Source organism: Erythranthe guttata, chromosome 3 (genome assembly GCF_056151865.1).
Source record: "Erythranthe guttata isolate IM_541 chromosome 3, IM_541, whole genome shotgun sequence".
Lineage (NCBI taxonomy): Eukaryota > Viridiplantae > Streptophyta > Magnoliopsida > Lamiales > Phrymaceae > Erythranthe > Erythranthe guttata.
Window position 1 is genome coordinate 13,199,818 of NC_142535.1, and position 19,621 is coordinate 13,219,438.

General features: G+C 33.0%; 2 protein-coding genes across 2 annotated transcripts; one reads left to right on the forward strand and one right to left on the reverse strand.

Moving 5' to 3' along the window:
- Positions 1–1,066: 1,066 nt before the first annotated feature.
- LOC105971456 (cytochrome P450 81Q32) lies at positions 1,067–3,814 on the reverse strand. The gene is made up of 2 exons (XM_012996310.2): positions 2,784–3,814; positions 1,067–1,840 (listed from the first exon to the last, which is right to left on the reverse strand). Exons 1-2 carry the CDS (start codon positions 3,693–3,695, stop codon positions 1,217–1,219), a joined length of 1,536 nt encoding a protein of 511 aa, XP_012851764.2. The 5' UTR covers positions 3,696–3,814; the 3' UTR covers positions 1,067–1,216.
- A 5,091-nt stretch (positions 3,815–8,905) lies between these two features.
- On the forward strand, positions 8,906–9,808 carry SLY1 (F-box family protein). Its single transcript, XM_012996133.2, has one exon. It carries the CDS (start codon positions 8,995–8,997, stop codon positions 9,592–9,594), a length of 600 nt encoding a protein of 199 aa, XP_012851587.2. The 5' UTR covers positions 8,906–8,994; the 3' UTR covers positions 9,595–9,808.
- The last annotated feature ends 9,813 nt before the right edge of the window (positions 9,809–19,621 follow it).

Genomic DNA, 19,621 nt, shown 5'->3' on the forward strand with positions numbered 1-19,621 from the left:
TAATTAAATAATTATTCACCAAGCACACATACAGAGGAGTGTGTATGTATAGATTTATGGTTCAAATCCATCCCGTTTAAATAATAAGGTGTAACATTTAATTTCAGATGTTTATTTTATGTTTCTTGAGATTTTATTACTTGATATATATATTATTTAAAAATCAACTTTACTTAATATATCGAGGCCACTCAGCATACCTACACTCTTCTATAATAACTTGTAAAATATACGAGAAATGAAAATTACTCTAGACTAGTTATGTGTAACAAATTTGACCCAATGACTGTTGGTAAGGGGATCTAATCTGGAACATATACTCACTTGATTCAATCGTTAGATTACTTTTGATTAATATTTATGATTTGGACGGAAGTGTATTAGATGAATTTCTTATTGATTTGCTAAAACGTTATTCTTTAGCCAGAAGTACTATATTATTTCATTGTTAAAATATAACTATTGATAACAAAATTAATTTTGTCGATAGATAAATCGTTGCATATTTTATATTTTCTTGTAGTGTTGGAGCAACTCCAATGAGGTTATCAAACATGGTATTCAAACCTTTAACATTCCTTTGCATACTAAAAATATCAAATTTTTTAATTCCAATGGGTTATCAAATGAGTGTTTTAATTTGATAATTCACCTCTTGGGACGTAAATATACTTGCTAGAAATTGAGTTATAAAAAATGTAATCATCTAAACATTCAATCATAAGTTGACATGTGACAACTAAAATAAAATCACCTATAAACTTCCAATTGATAATTACTTTGATAGAATAAATGAATTTTAATAAATATTGAAATAATACCTCAAAGATCAAATGAATATTTGATAATTCAATCCTGATATTTAGCATTGGACTTTGGAGTTGCTCTTTACAACATGCCCTGTTCATTATATCAAGGGTTATATTCAAATTGCGCCCATATACTATTATCAGTATCAGAGTCTCAGACACAAAATACGACAAAATGACCTCTACCGTCAAGCAACGTTAAAGATTAATCCATCCCCTTTCAAAATTGACCAACCATTGTACTGTATATCGGACAATTTCAAACAAAAATAGCCCTTCGATTGTTTATAAAAGGTGGGGTTCTTTCTTTCTCTCCACTTCAAATTTTGAAACAAAAAGCATAAAAGCAATATAAGTGGCCAAGTGGCCTTATTTCAGTAACTTATATATATATGTAGAACAAACACTCATAGTTTGAAGAGCACGTGCATCATATCCTCACGTGCTCTGCACATGGCCTCCAACGGAACAGCCTTCGGCATCGAAAGTCCACCGCCCTCCGCCATATCCACCGCCTCTCCGCCGCCAATCCTCTCCCACTCAAAGCACTGAATCAACGCCGCCAAGGCCAGCGCCACCACCCTATTAGCAAGACCCGAACCGGGGCATTTCCTTCTCCCCGCTCCAAACGGCACCAATCTATACCTATAATCCTCATCTTCCAAACCCGCATACCTATCCGGGTCGAACCTCTCCGGGTCGACCCACACCCGCGGGTCCCGATGAATCGCCCATGCGTTGACCAGAAGCATCGTTTGACCGGGTACATCGAACGGTCCGATTGTGCAGTCGTGTGAGGATTCGCGAGGTACCAAGAGTGGTATAGCTGGATATAAACGGAGGGTTTCGTTTATGATTCCACGGAGGTATGGCAGTTTCGTAATATCGTGCTCGTTGACTAAACGGGATTCGCCCACGTAACGGTCAACCTCCGTTTTGGCCTTGTTGAGTACGTCGGGGTGGTTGAGGAGAAGTGACATTGACCATTCCATTGTCACTGCTGACGTGTCTGTGCCAGCCATTAGCACAACCTAATTAAGAAGTAAATATAAGCAAGATCACTTTATAATACTTTGGTAAATTTACCATAAACGCCCTGAACTAAGGTCAATTTACAACAAAAACCCTCACATATCTATAATCATCAAAACCACCCTGTAATTCATTATTTTCTTAGTTTGTGAATTTTGATGATTTCTTTTTTTAATTCAGTATAGGAATATTTTTCTAAAAAAAAAAAACCGGATTTTATCCTCATGGGGTATTTATAATAATATTACTAAATACCAATGTTAGATGGAAACAAACTTTAGGTGACTTTTAGTAATTATGAATACCTTAGGGAATTTTGGTAATTTATAGTATTTTAATTCCTATTCAATTTAGGTTGTAGAAATAATTGGATTGATGGGATCGAAATTTGCACTTTATGAAACTTTTCGATTTTTTCGGCAGTGAAAAACTGATTCCAAATTCGTTTCAAAAAAAATTAAAAATCGGAATTCCGTAATATAGAATGAAAATATTTCTTCTTAAATTAAAAAAAATCGGATCAAAATCGTCGGAGTTCAAAATTTCAAAATTGTCAGTCACTTCAAATACATAATAATATATATGAATTTGTAAGTGTAAAATTCGGAAACAAACTGGAATTATTTTTCTGAAAATTAAAATGGGATCGAAAATTGGAATCTCATATTTTTTCCAATTCCAAATCGAAAAAATTCAGAAGAATTAGAATTCGGTAGTTAAATAATCAAAACATTTTGGACCTGATCGGAATTGGTGAAAATCCAAAACTTCGTTTCAATTTTTCACTCCTAAGTTGAACATTAGGGAAAGCCCCCTTTTTTTTTTTTTTTTTTTTTTTTTGTAATTATCAATATTTGAGGAGCTTTTTTTATAGTTAGACCTTATTAGTTCAATGAGTTTTTGGTAATTTACCCTATATTTTCAGACAATACAAGTACGTACCAGTATTATGCCTTTGATGATTTGATCAGAGTAATTCTCCGGCTCCGAAACTTGCAAAGCAAGCATCGAATCAATCATCGTCGTCTTTTCTCCACCACAATCTCCGTTTCTTCTCCGCTCGTCAATCAAACCTTGCAAGAAAGAATCCATTTCCTTCTGCAATATAATCATCCTCTTCTCGAGATTCTGATAATCAAACCACTGCAAAAATGGCAAGAAATCCCCTGGATTCGACGCCCCACTCAAATACGACAACTCCTCTATCAAAACCCTAAATCTCCTCGCTTCCGACTCGTTCTCCATTTCATGGTCTCCGAAGTACCTCTTCCCCGCCACAATTCGCATGACGATGTTGAACGAAAGCTCCGATAGTTTCGACTTCATTTCCACTTTAACAAAGCCTCCGCGAGAAAGTTGGTACAATTTCTTGAGGAGCAAATTTGTTTCGTCTTGTCTTATCCCCGAGAACCCGTTGAGACGGGCGGTGGAGAAAATCTCTACTGCGGTGAGGCGGCGGAGGTTTTTCCAGAGGGGGCCGTAGGGTACGGCCCCCAGTGTGGTGAAGTTGTAATTGAGGAGTTTGCCCGAGAGAAACTTCGGCCGGTTTAGTACGAGGGTGTCGTTTTTGGTGAAGCATTCTTCGACCGCGGACGGTGAAGAGAGAACGACTGCATTACGGAAACCGAAACGGAGAGAGATTATGGGGCCGTGTTTTTGAGAAAATTGGTTTAGGGTTTTGTGGAGTGGGGTTTTGAGTAAATGGAGATGGCCTATTATCGGTAATTTTCCAGGCGGGCTCGGAGGGAAGTTCTTGATTCGGGTACGTTTGCGTTGAAGGATTAATTTCGAGAGAGAAACGAGGAAAAGAAGGGTTAATAAGGAAACAGAGTAAAACCAAGAGGAATATTCCATGAGACACTACTAATTATTGTATATATGTTACTTCAGTTTATATAACCAAGATTGAATATGTTACTTCAGTTTATATATGTTACTGATTTTTTATTTATTTTTTATTTTCATTATTTTTTGTGTGTGTGTTTGCACGCATGTTTGCGTTTTGAGCAAGGAAATATTTTTTCATAGAAAACAAGGTTTACGTCACTTTGTTGTGGTGGGTGGTGTAAAAGTTGGACTTTGTTTGACAAGGAATTTTGTGTGTGTGTGTGTGGGTGGGGGTGGTTGGTACTTTCTTCCATGCTTCGTTTCCTATCATAGGACTTGTCTTCTAGTATGACATTTTGTGCATGAAATAAAAGTTGAAATTACATAATTTTTTAGTCCCTCTGTTTTTAAATATGTGTCGATTTTTTCATATCAGCAGAGTCTTATAATCTTAATAAATGTGTCTTGGTTTTGGGAAAATAGATATCGATAGACCAAAAAAATATCGATGTTTATTAATTAATGCAGAAAGAGTGTTGGAGAGTTAAAAATATGTAATTAATGTAGCATTACACTTGTAAAGTGATATATAATATGGAAGAAGAAAAAATCACAAAAAAAAAACAGAAGTATTGTGGAACATTGGGAGTATTTGAACTACAACCAAGAGAACTGAATCTCACTTAATTACAATTATTTTTTTAGAAATTCGAACATGTTACAAATTGGGAAAGTAGGGAGGAATTTAATTCAAACTCTATAGTCTATACCCCTAGTTTAATAGATGTTAAGTACCAACTAATTCTAGTGAAGATTGGTTTCAAAGTATGGAGAAGGGAGTATGATTCGAATCCTATATATCTACTATAATATTATAGATTATGTACCAATTCTCCTAACGAGGGTTGGTTTTGAAAGGAACCTTAGTTAATTACAAAATGATGCCTATAAGTTCATGAACAAATATATATATTTTTGTTTTGTAAGAGCAACTCCAATAGAGGTACTAAATGAGGTATCAAACTAAATAACTACCACTTTGATATTCCAAAATTAAAACAATTCTCCTCCAATGGAGGCATTAAAGTGAGAATCATTTTGATACTCAACCAACCCGATGTGCAAAAATACTCCCTGGAAAATGAGGTATCCAAAATATAACCACCCAATTAACATATCACTATTTGACACGTGGCATTTAAAAATATAATTATTCATATACTTAAAATTTGATAATCTATTTGATACTTGTGGTTGGAGTGAATTTTTTTTCAAGAGTATTAAAGTATTGTATAGAACATCAAATGAATATTTAATGCTCCATTGTGATATCTCCTCATTGGAGTTGCTCTAAAATTGTGAATACTATATATTTGAATAAAAAGATATTGTTCTACTACGATTAACTTAATTAGCAAAATATACGAAATTAATGGATAGTACGCTTGATGTAGATTAAATTCTCGGTATCTAATATGATAAAGTATAATCAAACATAAAATATAGGGGTTTTTGTGCATAGGTCCCTAACCAAGTATCGTTATTATTTTAGGTTTATGGGTTATATCTCTTTCACTAATAAGCACATCCTTTAATATTTGTTATAAATAAATGAAACATTCATATATATGACAAAATTACCACAAACTCTTTATACCCAATTCTTAATTGTAACCCCAATTTAATCAATTTTGACCAAAAAAAAATTCAATTTTGACAGTAATTGTGCTGTCACTGACACTAAGTTAACGTAATTATACTGTCAATGACAGTACATTAACGTAATTGTACTGCCGTTGACAATACATTTATGTAATTATTATATCGTTGATAGTAAATTAACGTAATATTATTATTTTTATTTTTTGTTATTTTTTTTAATTTTGTTTGATTTGTTGACAAGTTAACTTATACTGTCGTTGACAGTAAAATAACTGTAAATACAATACTATTAATGTCAACCACGTCAATATTATTATTTTTTTGGGTTTTTTGTTTTGTTTGAGTTATTCACGGAGTAACGTAATAATATTACTGTCTATTATTGTAATATTATTGTAAACACAACAATATTACTGTGGTTGACGGTAATATTACTGTTGTTATAGTAATATTGCTGTCAACCACATCAATATTATTATTTTGTTTAGATTTTTTGTTTGTTTGAGTTATTCACGGAGTAACGTAATAATATTACTGTCTATTATTGTAATATTACTGTGGTTGACGGTAATATTACTGTTGTTATAGTAATATTATTGTCACTCACAATAATATTAATTCTTTTGACTTTTTATTATGTTTACATTTGTTCAACAGTCAACATAGTAATATTACTCTATTACACAATAATAATGGGTTTTGTTGTATTAATATTATTGTACTAGAGATTAATATAACAATTTTTTTGTGTTAAACTATAGTATAGTTAATTTTACTGTGTTTAACATTAATATAGTTAATTTTACTGTCAATCACAACAATATTGTTATTTAAACGAGAGAAAAAAATGTTACAGAAAGAAAGAAAAAAAATGTGGGGTCAAAATTGTCCATAAAAATGTGTTTTGGGTCAAAATTGAATAATTTGTGAAATTTGGGGTCAAATTAAATTAAATTAAAGAATGAAATTAGAGCATATTAAAGTATGATGGGCTATTTTAATCTTTTAAAAAAATCTGGATCTTTTGTGAACTTTTTTGTAAAGAAGTTTATTGTCGGGATCTCTTTATGTATAAGTACCCATTGATGGGCTTATTTGTAAAAACCCCTAAAATATAAAAGTTAAAAGAATATAGTAATTAACACTCTCAGTAGTTACACTAAAGTCGTTATAAATTGGACATTTTAACATATAAATTAAAATAGCTAAAATTAAATTAAAAAAAATTCAAAAGTTGTAGTATGAAGAAGATTGAGAGACACTACAACATTTATTACTTTATGCGACGCACAAAAACCGTCGGGAACATTATTTGTGACGATTTTTAACCGTCAGGAAACCGTCAAGAAAAAGGCCGTCATATATACTTTCAAGTGTAAATAAACCGTCAAGAGTAATGTTTCTCAACGCTTTGAGAACAATCGTAAATACTCGTACATATTTTCAAAATCGTCAACAATACATTTCTCGATAGTTGAAAACCGTCGAGAATACTGGTAGATATTTTTTCATTATTTTCTTTGAATTAACATTGAAACCTATACAGAAATGTAAGTAACCCCATGCCAAAAATGAGTGTAATTTTCCAACACAAATATAAACACATGCCAAAAATCACTAGGACTCCCCAAAACACAAATTCCTGCTTTCCAAAAGTATACAATACCAAAACTTCAGGAAATCTATCTTCAAACAACACTTGAAGTAAGATACATAATACATTCACTTTTAAAGTCTATACATCCTCCGTTTAACAAAAACAACAAAAACTAACAACTTAAATTAAATATATTTCACTGAACAATATAATAGAATTTACAATATAATGTCTTCCTAAAAAAAATAAAAAAAAAAATCATTCCTTCGCTCGAAAATACATTTACAAGTAGATCACTTTAAACTAAAACCAAATAACATAAAAGAATTTTATACTGTTATTATTTTGTTTACTTGTTTTTTTTTTTCATTTGGAAAACTAAAGAACATCAAATTGTATTATAATTATTACCTTAATGACCTGTAGGCTACTTCAACTTCATATCAACCTTAAACATTTCCAAACACTTCCTACATTCCTTCAAAAGAATTACCCAAATTGATAATCATGAAACTACATTAATACCACCGGAGGACTATGTGCAAATGGGTCCAACCTGATGTTGTAAATGCTAAACCCGGTAAAATACATCTGGTGATTATATATAATTGATCTACATATAATAACAAAACTTATGCGTGTGTGATTAGTGGGTGGTTATTAATTTATGATGTAAAATCATCCGATATTTTTTTACCTAATGTAGCATCTCATAGACTACTATCTAACCACGTGGGTTAAGTTTTATTTATCATTGGGTCTCGTTTGGTTGCCAAAATATGATTAACCAAGATAAAATTAAATAATCTAATGAGACCAAATTATATTATTGTACATTCGATGATCCAATAAAAAACATGCCTAGAAGGCAAGATAAATGATAACATAATATTTGCGGATCGAACCGATAAGTTATTGGGGATATCAAACATGGAATAAAATCCAACTAGTTAGTTTAATAATGACTAATTTGCCCAACCAAATGAGTCCTTAATATATACTTGTTCAATTTATGACTTTTGATTGGGCATATTTTTCATTGGAAAAATCAGTTAATAACAAAGTTTCCTTCTCAAGGGCTTCACTATTCAAGACTTTGTGTGGTTGTCAATATAGAATTTATCAGAATAAAATTAAGGATAAATTACAACGAACATCTGAGGTATGGTTAAATTATGAATACCCCTCTTCTATTTGGGTAATTACAATCATCCTTCGAATATAAATCTTCTTACACGTCCATTCTTGCAATTTCAAATTTAGTGGAATCTTCGAGATTATATGAATATTACAACTTTTGTACCTATGTTATCCCATTATAACTCCACATTTTGAAGCAAGATGATCATAATATGTGTTTCTTGGCTTGTATATATCAGATTGTGGTGCATCAGAAACTGTATTTTTACACAATACGAGTACAAACTAGAGCACATTCCACGAAATCTAGATAATTATGTTGAATTTGACACCATAAGGATGGAGGTGTAAGAAAAAATCATAATTGAGGGGTAGATGTAATTATCCAAACAAGATGAGTTTTTCGTAAATTGACCATACCTCAAGTATTGGTTGTAATTTATCCTAAAATTAAATAATCTAGTGAGACCTAACTATATTATTGGACCGTGGAACGTCCAATTAAAAAACTCCCTAAAAGACATAATAACCCATAATAACATACTATTTCTTGGTCGATCCGTGAAGTTATTGAGTATCCCTAACATTCAATAAAATTCAATTATTTAGTTAATCATAACTAATTTTTCCAACCAAACAAGGCCGTAAAAACAAAGTGAAATATTGTATGGGGAGAGGTAATGTGTCCACATTTCTTCTTATTTCAGTAACTTCATGGGTGCTTTTGATAGAAGCACAAATCGAAAAGGACCAAATGGCAAAGAAATGTTTCGTAGACACGCCCGACACGAGTAACGCCAAAAGCATTCATTTCCGATCTTGACCTTATCGAAACCACCCAGATTCATCAAAATTCCCTTTCCCCTCATCTAATCGAGAAACCCCCAAATCCCTAATCTTCAATCACAGAGCACCTCCGATCCGGCGATGAAACGCCCCCTCCCCGACGGCGAAGACAACCACCCCGCCGCCGCCGGATGCGCGGATCCCGGAGCTGCAGGCTCCGAAAATGACGCGAACAAGAAGATGAAGCAAGAGGAGGAAGGAAAAGGAGACGAGGCGGAGGAGGAGATATCGAAGGAGGCGGAGGCGGTGCTGCTCGACGAGAATCTCCTGTACGAGGTCCTCCGCCACGTCGACGACGGCCGAACCCTAGCCAAGGCGGCGTGCGTCAGCCGCCAGTGGAAGCGGACCGCCCACGACGAGCGGCTGTGGGAGCTGATCTGCACGAAGCACTACCACCGCAGCCCGATGCAGCTCCGCGCCGTCGTTCTGGCCCTCGGCGGATTCCGGCGGCTCTACTCGAGCCACCTGTGGCCGCTGCTGAAGCCGTCTTCCTCTTCCGCTTCTTCTTCGGCAGCGGCGCCGGCAGTTTCCGCCTGGCCTTGCCTACCGCCGGCGGCGGCGCCGGCGGTAGGTTCGGCGAGGTCGAGGGCTAGGTGGGGAAAAGATGAGGTGAATCTCTCACTCTCTCTACTCTCGATTAAGTACTTTGAGAAGATGAGTTTCAATAATCGAAGCAAGTAATGAATTAAATTAAATTAATTTTCGTCGATCTGTAACCTGTTTGTGATTTTCTGAAACCAGAGTAACTTCCCTTTTTTTTTTTTTTTTTTTTTTTTTTTTTTTTTTATATATTTAATATTTTCTTTGAACTTTAAATTGTAATATAATTGCTTGTTGGATTCCAAACATATGTATAATTATTGTATTGGATAAATCGACCTACGTTTTCATCCAATTCTGTTTCTGGCATTTATAATTATAATTATTTATTAATAAATTAATGAAGAACAAGTTGCACCTTATGCTTGAATATTTATTCTATGTTACCTCTTTTTTTCTCCTAATTATTATAAACGTATTTCTTCATAATTATATGGGTAAACTTCAATTTACCTACCTGAACTATACCCAAGGTATAAAATACCCCCTGAACTTCAAAATGAACCAAAACAACCCCTCCGTTAAATATCCATCCACAATTGCTGATGTGGCGTTTTGACTTTTTTGAATTATTACTTTTATTCCAGCTGTTTTATTGTTTTGACAAATTTACCCTCTGCTATATTTGTTCACAAGTAAATTGTAAAAGATAATAAAGGCCGAATTGCAATTTATGTTAAATTTCGGAATAAATCAAGGACTTAATTGCAATTTTCTAAAAACAATCCAGAACTACCTCCGTCACCTCTATACCCCTTCCTCCCTAGTTGAAAAAAAAAAAGAAATTCCTCAGTTCATTGTCCGGCCACCAAAATGCACGACGTCCCAATCATCAATTTCAAATCTATTTCGAGAAATTTTAAACTCAAACAAAATTGATTTTCACAGAGGAAATAATCGAAGAAGAGGAAACTCCGTCGTGTGCAGCCCGATGATGAAGCTGATCGGAAGAAACTCCGCCGTGTCGTCGCCGCCGCCTCTTTCTTGCTTAGCCGCCACCGCCGTCTCCGCCATCGTCTTCGCCGCCCCATTTCACAGTCCAGGTCGCCGTCGTCTCTTTCCACGGCCTATGTCACTTGCGGTTATTGTACAGACTTTTGAAGCAAAATTCGAGATTTAATTCGAGTGGTGGAGTGGCAGACCGAGAAGAATTGATTTGGTGGATTGTGTGGGTAGAATAGAAGGTTATGAGATTCTAGGTTACTTCTTGGATGGATTATGAAGTTGTTAGCCAATTGAAGAAAAAAAAAACTGGGATTCCTAATTTGAAGAAGAAGATTGAAGGTTTTGAGATTTTTAATTTGAGGATGAAATTTCTGGGTTTGTGTACAAAATTTCAGCAGGAAAAGAAAAGAAAGAAACGGAAGGAGAAGAAGAAAGAAGCGGAAGAAGAAGAAAGAAACAGAAGAAAAAAAAGATTGGAGGGCAAAAATGTAAAAGCACTTAAAAACTAACGGTGTTACTTTTTTAACGGTTTTAAACGTTGACCCAAAATCTGCAAGGGCTGTTTTGATTCATTTTGAAGTTTAGGGGGGTATTTTATACCTTGGGTATAGTTCAGGTAGGTAAATTGAAGTTTACCCTAATTATATTCATGCTCTTCTAATCATTTCCTTATTTTTATATTTAGATGAGTCTAAATATTAATCTACCTTTTGTGTCCCAAATGAGTTATTTTCTTTGTGGCATCTAGGGGTGTTAAATGAGTTGAGTCTGTAAATGAGTTGAGTCGAGTAGTCGAGTTGAGTCTGCCCGACAAAAGTATGATATCGAACTCGAATTTTTCGAGTTGGAGCTTGCTGATGAGTTGAGCCGGAGCTGATTCTTAGTTGTTCGTAAGCTCGCGAGTGGCTCGTGAGCTTTTAATTATTATTTTTTAAAATTTTAATTTTTTTTTTAATTTTTAATTTAAATATACTTAATATAACATTAAAATCATATAATAATCAAAAAAAAAATTACAAGTCATTTTCATTTTATAATTTTTTGTTATAATTATAATAAAATTATGATAATAATAGTATAATAAAAATACACAAAATGGGCATGGGCTCAAGCTCCAAAATAAATAAAAAATAATTGAAGTGCTCGAGCTCGTCAAAATAGACTCGAATTCGAGCTCGTCAAAACAGCCAAGCTCGGCTCATTTAGACCCCAAACTCCATCCATCCACTCATCATTTTATTATTATTATTATTATTATTATTATTTTTTAAAATTCTAGGTAGCAATTTTAGTTATAACTTATAATGTAGTCTCAAAGCTCATCTACTGTTCCCTTCGAAAAGGGGAACAAATTATAATAATTTCACGATCTCCATTTATTTATTTTTTAAGAATAACATCTTTAACTTTTAAGAAGTGTTTATTAAATGTTGTTTTGGAAAGTAGAAAGTGTTTCAAAAAGAAGGTAAATTTGGTGTTGGACTTCAATTATTTTGCATTGTAGGGACCTAAGAACGTGCCATTTAATTAACCAACCAATCAATTGCAGCTGTAGTGGGTTTGGAGATGCATTATTATTTATGTTGCTAATTTGGAATTTTGACTCTTGTTAGCTTCATTCTCCATTTGGTATTTGTTTACATTATTTATTGTATACGTGTGTGTTACATAATGCTAAATATAGCTAACAATCATAAGTCTGGATGGATTAGGGGCGTTCGTTCGGCCGGTGAACAGATCGAACCGAAATGAAAATTCGGTCCGTGCTAAAGATTGAATAAAAAAATTGGTTCCGTATTTGATACATTTTTTTTGGAATTCTGGTATTCGATACGGCATACGATATTGATGCCCGCTACATCTTAGTTTAAATAGTTTAAATTCAAGAATTAATTAGTTTAAATATATTTTTTTTTACATTTTAAAATATTCAATTATATTTTCGATTTTGCCATTACTGAACCAAAATTTTTTAATTAATTCGGTAAACAAAATCGTACAAAATTTTTGAATTAATTCGGTAAACAAAATCGTACTGAACAAAAAAAAACTGAATTAGTTCGGTAAAAAATCGTACCGAACCAAACAGTTTGGTTCAGAAACGGTACAAATTTTTGAAGTAATGAAATTCATGTACGGTATTATCGAATGAACACCCCTCTATGAGATCACCCGAATTGATGATAATTTTTATATTGAATTTCTACTACCAAAAAGAAAAAAAATAATTGAGTCGATTGAAATTTTGTTTCCATTGTAATTTAGAAAATGAATTTAATTTCAAATGCCCTTAAAAAGTAAGTAAATAGGCCCGAAACATCTTAGTTAATCCATTGAAATTTCAACATATGTTAGTATATACCAATATTCAACAAAATACTTCTATGTTGTGGACTTAGAGAAGTTGAATTAAACAATCAAAGTTGGATTACTCTTCAAGATTCTAACACACACCCTTTTGTCCCCCAAAATTCATGCCCAAAAATCTCTTGTTTTAAATTATTTCCACATGCATACAACATAAAATTCCAGGCCTGGCGGCAATTCACAGTCCAAACACTTTTCAGAAAATTCAAATTTTTATTAATTATAGTCAAAATTCCCATTTCACATTACCTTTAACTTATATTGCATGCAATAAATGCATGTTTGAGTCTATAAATAACACTAGCAAATTGTGAATATCCTCATCATCTTTTATACAATCAATAATCCTCATCTTCTTGATTAATTAACTATATTACAAAATTAATCAAAGATTTACCAAGAATTCGTTAAATTAATTCGCAATGGCCAAAGGCATAAAATCCGTCGCACTGTTCTCTGTTCTTGTTCTTGTTCTTGTTGTTATGAGTTGTTTATTCTTCTCTGTTGAATCTCGTGTATTGAAATCGGATGCTAATTATCAGCAAAATTACAAGGCCGCCATTGAAATGGAGATTGTGAAAATTTTGGAGGATTTGTACGTCGAGGGGGTGAAAACCGGGGGGCCGAGCCATGGTGGAGATGGGCATGCTTTAACCCTAGGTGGAATCAAGAAATCTGGCCCCAGCCCTGGAGCTGGTAACTAGTTGTTAACTAATTAACAACTCTGATTTTATTTATTTATTATTGAAAATATCAAGTGATCTCTTTTTTTTTCGCCCTTTTATAGTTTTATGTAGTTTCTTGTTATTTTTATTTTTTATTCTTTGATTGATCAAGTTATTATGTACTGTTAAAATAATATGTACAAGTACTCCTCATATATATATATATGTGTTATTAAATGCATTTTATTATGTTTCCAGTAATTCTTTGTAAACCCTATAGATGATTTTAATTTAATCGAATAAATCAACTGGCACAATACACACACACACATATATATATATATATATATATATATATATATATATATATATATATATATCTCGAAATTCTTCGTTGATCACCTGCAAAATGAAAACTATTGAAAATGAATATGAAATCAGTTCAGAAATTTACTCAAATGAAGAACAATGGTATTTATCTCCCGGTGAAGTTTAATTTCAACACTCCATTAGCTATATGCTGGCTCTGCCACTGGTATATTGTTGGGATTCTCAATACTTGAGATTCAAAGTTCGACCCATTTCAAAATATATATTCATGAAACTGATTACCGGTAACAAATCCAGACTTTCGTAACGACTAAAATATATAACGAGGACCGTATTTGTTACCATTAATAAGCTATTGTAACCAATTTTATTTCGCTACCAATGTATTACTAACGAATTATAAGAAATCGTTACCTAAACTTCTAGCGTCGAGCTTTACAGGAAAAAGAAAGGTAACCAATTAGTCGTTACGCAAAGTTAAGGTGACGAAAACTTGACATTTGGCGACCAATTTCATCGTTACCACAAGTGATTTTTTTTGTAGTGGAATTCACTGTCCACCTATAGTCCACTGCTTTTCTCTGGTTGGTGTAGTCTCCGAAAAACTCCCCATGTGCTTAATTGCCTTAATCAGTCAAATGTCAAATTTGAATAATACTAATACTAATATTAATTTAGGAGAAATTGGTAGGAAGTCCCTCAAAAGTATTTTATATAGCTATAAGGCAGGTAGATTTTTCATAATTTGCTTAAAGTTCTTGTGCGCTTTCTTGCTTTGAATTTAATATTAGGTTTGGAGTCTCTCTAACGAAATTGTTTAGAAAAACTATAATAATGGAAACGCGGTGATTTGCACATCTTAGTTATATTAATAAACAACTTAGTTATATTAATAAGCAACAAATTAGTTATAATAAACTGAAGAAAAAACTAAAACAAGAATATATGCACCCCACAACACATACACAACTTACATGAGTAAATTGCATTTACTACCCCTGTGTAAATTGCATCTGCGCGATCCCCCCCTATCATAATAAAATTAGCAAAAACCCCCCTGTGCTAATTTTTAGGTTGCATACTTGACCCATTTAACTTTTAACCATTGACTAGCTGTGAAAAGACAAAATACCCAGCGAGGGTTTTGCAAAAACAAAAGACCCAGTCCTTCAATGAGTAATTTTTACAACTCAGGGACCAAATTGAATTTATGAAAACTTAAAGTGGTTAAATTGCAATTTCCAAAACTTAATTAAAGAAAAAAAAGTTCATCTTTCACGGGACCAGCCTCCACCACCACCTCCCAGATCTTCTCCGCCGCCATATTTGCTCAACAGCCCAGCACCCGCCGCCCGAGTCATCTTCGCCGCCATCTTTGCCTAATAGCCCACCACCCATCGCCCAACCCATCTCCGCCGCCATATTTGCTCAGCAATCCACCACCAACCGCCCAACCCATCTACGCCACCATCTTTGCTCAGCAGCCCACCACGGCACCACCCACCATCTCCGCCGCCATTATTTTTCAGCAGCCCACCGCCAACAGCGTACACCATCTCTGTTGCCATTCTTTTTCAACAGGAAGCATATCCACCGCCATTGCTATAAAGTTGCAGAAACACTAATTTCTTTTTGAAGATGGAGGAAATTGAAACCAATGATTTTGTTGATGTGCGAAGCTTTGCCTATTTATGTTTGGAAATCTTCCATTAATGAACATAATGAGAAGATTTATTCCAAAGAAAAAAAGACAAGAAGTCGAAGAAGACGAAGAAGAGAGGAGAGGAGAGGGGAGAGAAGGTGTAGGCTTTTGGGGGTAATTATGTCACTTCACATGCAAAACTGAAGAAAAAATCGCACAATCCGCGAGTGCGATACACGTTATGCTCCGAGGGGGGTTTTCGCCTTTGACTAATTAGTACAGGGGGGTATTTGCTAATTTTTTTATGATAGGGGGGAATCGCGCAGTTACGATTTTCACAGGGGTAGTAAATGCAATAAACTCCAACTTACATAGACAACTTAGAAAACTTATTTATAGAGTTCGGTTACATTAACGAACAAAATTTTAGAAAAAAAAAACATATTTTTCATGTAATTTTGCAATGAAGTTAGACAACTTAGAAAGTTTATTTGCACATCGTAGTTACACAATTAGTTAAAATAAGATGAAGAAAAAAAAACTTAAATCTCTTGTGTGCACATCACAACCAACATCACCATCATCAAACAATTCTTCATATTTTTCCGTTTTGATTTCCATGATTATTAAGTTACAGCGGAGAAGAATGAGTGTAACCAAAATTGTATGTTTGTGCGTTGTGTGCTGTTGCGTATGTGCATATGTAGGTGTGTGATTGTGTGAGTATGTGTGTGTGTGTGGCATAGCTTCGACGATTATATTGCAACAGAGGAGAGTAGGGGTGAAGCAAATTTTATGGAGTGTAGCGGGGTTGGACGGAATTTGACGGAAAATAGTTAATGTAGACGTGATGAAGGCAGATATAAAGAACATAAAATTACTTTTAGCAAATTGCAAAAAAAAAAATAGTTATCCTAATTTAAAAGAGTATTAGTGACCAGAGATCTTAAGTAAACTGCCCCTTAATACACAATTAATTACAATTAAGCATATGGGGATTAAGAAATCTGCTCTGGGCCCTCCAGATAAATTAGCTTGTCATATTAGGGGTGGATTCTTTTATCAAATTAATTAGTTTCATCTAGGGCTGGGCATGGGACTATTTAATCTGCCAATCAATCTACTTTTAATCTGTTTTTTTCCTGCATATAATTTTTTTTGGCTGATAATTTGTTGTCGGGTGATAATTTTAACCGACCCATATATAAATGGTCGGTCGGTGGTTTCCAATTTACTCAAAAGTCGGCTAGTCGGGTAAGATCGGTCAATCAACCTTTTTAATAATAATAATTTATTATAAAAATTTATTATAAAAAAATTATTGTAATTCTTATTTTCTTAACGTTGAAAAATATATAAAAGAAGTCAAAACTCGAAACACAAATTTGTAAACATCTACATACTATTTCTAGTCTTATATCATATATTTACTTCTTGTTGAAGTTTAATAAAAAAATCTTCTTAATTTTAAAGTAAGATTTCTGCAATATTAGTTTTTCCACAATTTTAAATATCTTTTGATTCTTTTCTAAAACATCTTACTATTATAAAAAAAATAAAAAATAAAATGAATAAATAGATGGTCGATAATACCTCCAATAGATCCATTGTTTATCCGACAAAGTCAGTTGCCAACCATTATCCAACTCATAATGGTCACGCCGATAATAGTTTTCAATATTCGGCATAATCGGAAGTCGGGTTGGGTTGGTAATTGACCGATAATTACTCGGCCCTACCCATGCCGAACCCTAGTTTCATCAATTGATTATTGTGCCAAATCATATAGATTTTTGAACCTTTCCAACCGAATAGAAGGGCATGCTTGGTATAGCAGGAATGAGTTGTGAATGGAATGAGTGTTCGTTCCCAAGCTCATTCCAAAACACATGCTTGTATGTTTGAGTGTTGGGACTATCCATTTCTATGGGAATCCCTATTCTTAATAATATGGGAAAGTCATTCGTGGTTTCCTTCTCCTCCCTGTTGTATTAGTCATTCTCAATCATCAAGGAATGAATAAATATACTTATTTCAATAAATTTTTGTACAATCGAAGATTTAATCCACAAAGATTTAGTTTTACATGAAACCGATCCATCATTAATTATTTAAAAAATAATAATAAATTAATATTATTAGTAAAAAAATAAATATTTTTTATTTATGTATATTTTAATGTTCAAAAATCTAAAATAAAATAACATATATTTCTTAATAACATAAAAAGTATTTATTTAGTGATCTTGGAATAGTGATATAAGTGTAAAGGAATGAGCTTATTTTATTTTCTTGATAATATTATAGTTATAAATTTAACAATATCAATAAAATTGAAGATAAACCCAAGAAAAACATATTTGGCTTCATACAATAATTATTTTATAAAAATAAAATAATATTGTTGACAGGAAAATTTTATTTATATATTTATTTCATATTAAGATACTTGACATTTTGAACATATTTATTCATAATTTTATTAATAAAAGTAAGGTTGTTCGGAATTTTTTCCAGCTCATTAGATAGTTATAATTGTCATTTATTTATTTAATTATTTATTTTTATTATTTCGTTTCATTTAATATAATCAAGTTTAATAAATACATTATGTTCCCGATTTTTTGACCCCAAATCCACGTATCTTATTAATAAAAGTAAGGTTGATTCTGCTAAACCCTAAGAAACTTTTCCCGCTCATTTGATAGTTATAATTGTTATTTTTTTATTTTAACCACCAACCAAACCATTTTCGACCCATAATTTGTGACGGATAATCAACCATCAACCAACTCATTTAAGTTGTGTTGATAATTTCAACCAACCCACGTATAGTTCGGTCGATAATGGTTTTTAATATGCTAAAAAGTTGGTTAGTCGGATAATATCGGCCAACCAACTTTATTTATTAATTTATTATTGAATAATTTTATTTAAAATGTTTAATATTTTTAATTTCAAATTTCTATTTTATATTACATTTATTAAATTTTCTAATATTAACCAAAATCCTAAAAGCAATAAATCTAACCTAATTATCTAATTTGAACTATTTTAATTTAAGGCATAAATATCTGGACAATTATTATTTATTGAATTATTTATGTTAAATTGCAATACATGTGGCCCGTAATGTTTTTTTTTTTTTTTTGAATATTGTTGAACTAGTCATATTTAATTTATAAAAGATATATAACATTGTAACAACTAATAAAATATCAAACAAAATTAAAAAGTATTTAGATGGATGACCCATCAACCAAACCATCAACCGACCCACTAAATTGGTTTTCAACCATCATCCAACCCATGTAAATTGGGTCGATAACGGTTCCAATATTTACCAAAGTTGGTTGGATTGGTTTTATGGCTGATTTTTAACCAACCTAACCAACGCACCGCCCTAATCATAATCATAGTATTGCCTTACCGTACCGTCACGTTATTAATAAGAAAAATAAGTAATACAATTAATTTATTGTCTAAGAGGGAATATAATATATTGTTAGTATGTGAACTTGTTATTTATAATTTAGTTAAAATACATCTTAAGGCTGAAAATGAGGACTAAGACGGATGATAATAATCTTTTCCAGAGTGTTGTTGGCGGACATTAGGCGGTCAATGACATGAACTGATTGTGAGAAGTTGGAGAATGGAAGAAACGTTATTTTCGGGAGTCTCGGGGGTTCTGAGGACGGATGAGGTGGAGGAGCTAGAATAAATAATTTCCAGCAGTCTATTTTTGGCTAAAAGTCTCTAACTAAGCCGATCGATGGACTTTTAACAAAATGCAGAGATATAACTATCCTAATATGAAAACAAATTAGACTTTAAGGGTGTTTAACAAATTGCCTCTTGGTTTTAAGCTGATTCTATCCTTGCTCTAGGTTTGACTTCGTTGGACACCCAATTAAAGATTGCGTGATAAGATAAAACTTAAACCCAATAATATTAATTATTATAGAGACCATGTTTTACAAAAGTGGAACATTAAGTAAACAAGAGAAAAAATAAAATTGGAGTACATCTCAGTCTGGCAATCCAATATTCATACCAGAGATTCCATATAGGAACACCACCAACACCATCATAGTACCAGTGAAGAGCATATCTCCAAACAAACTTTCTCCCTAACTCTCAAATTCACCTAGAAACA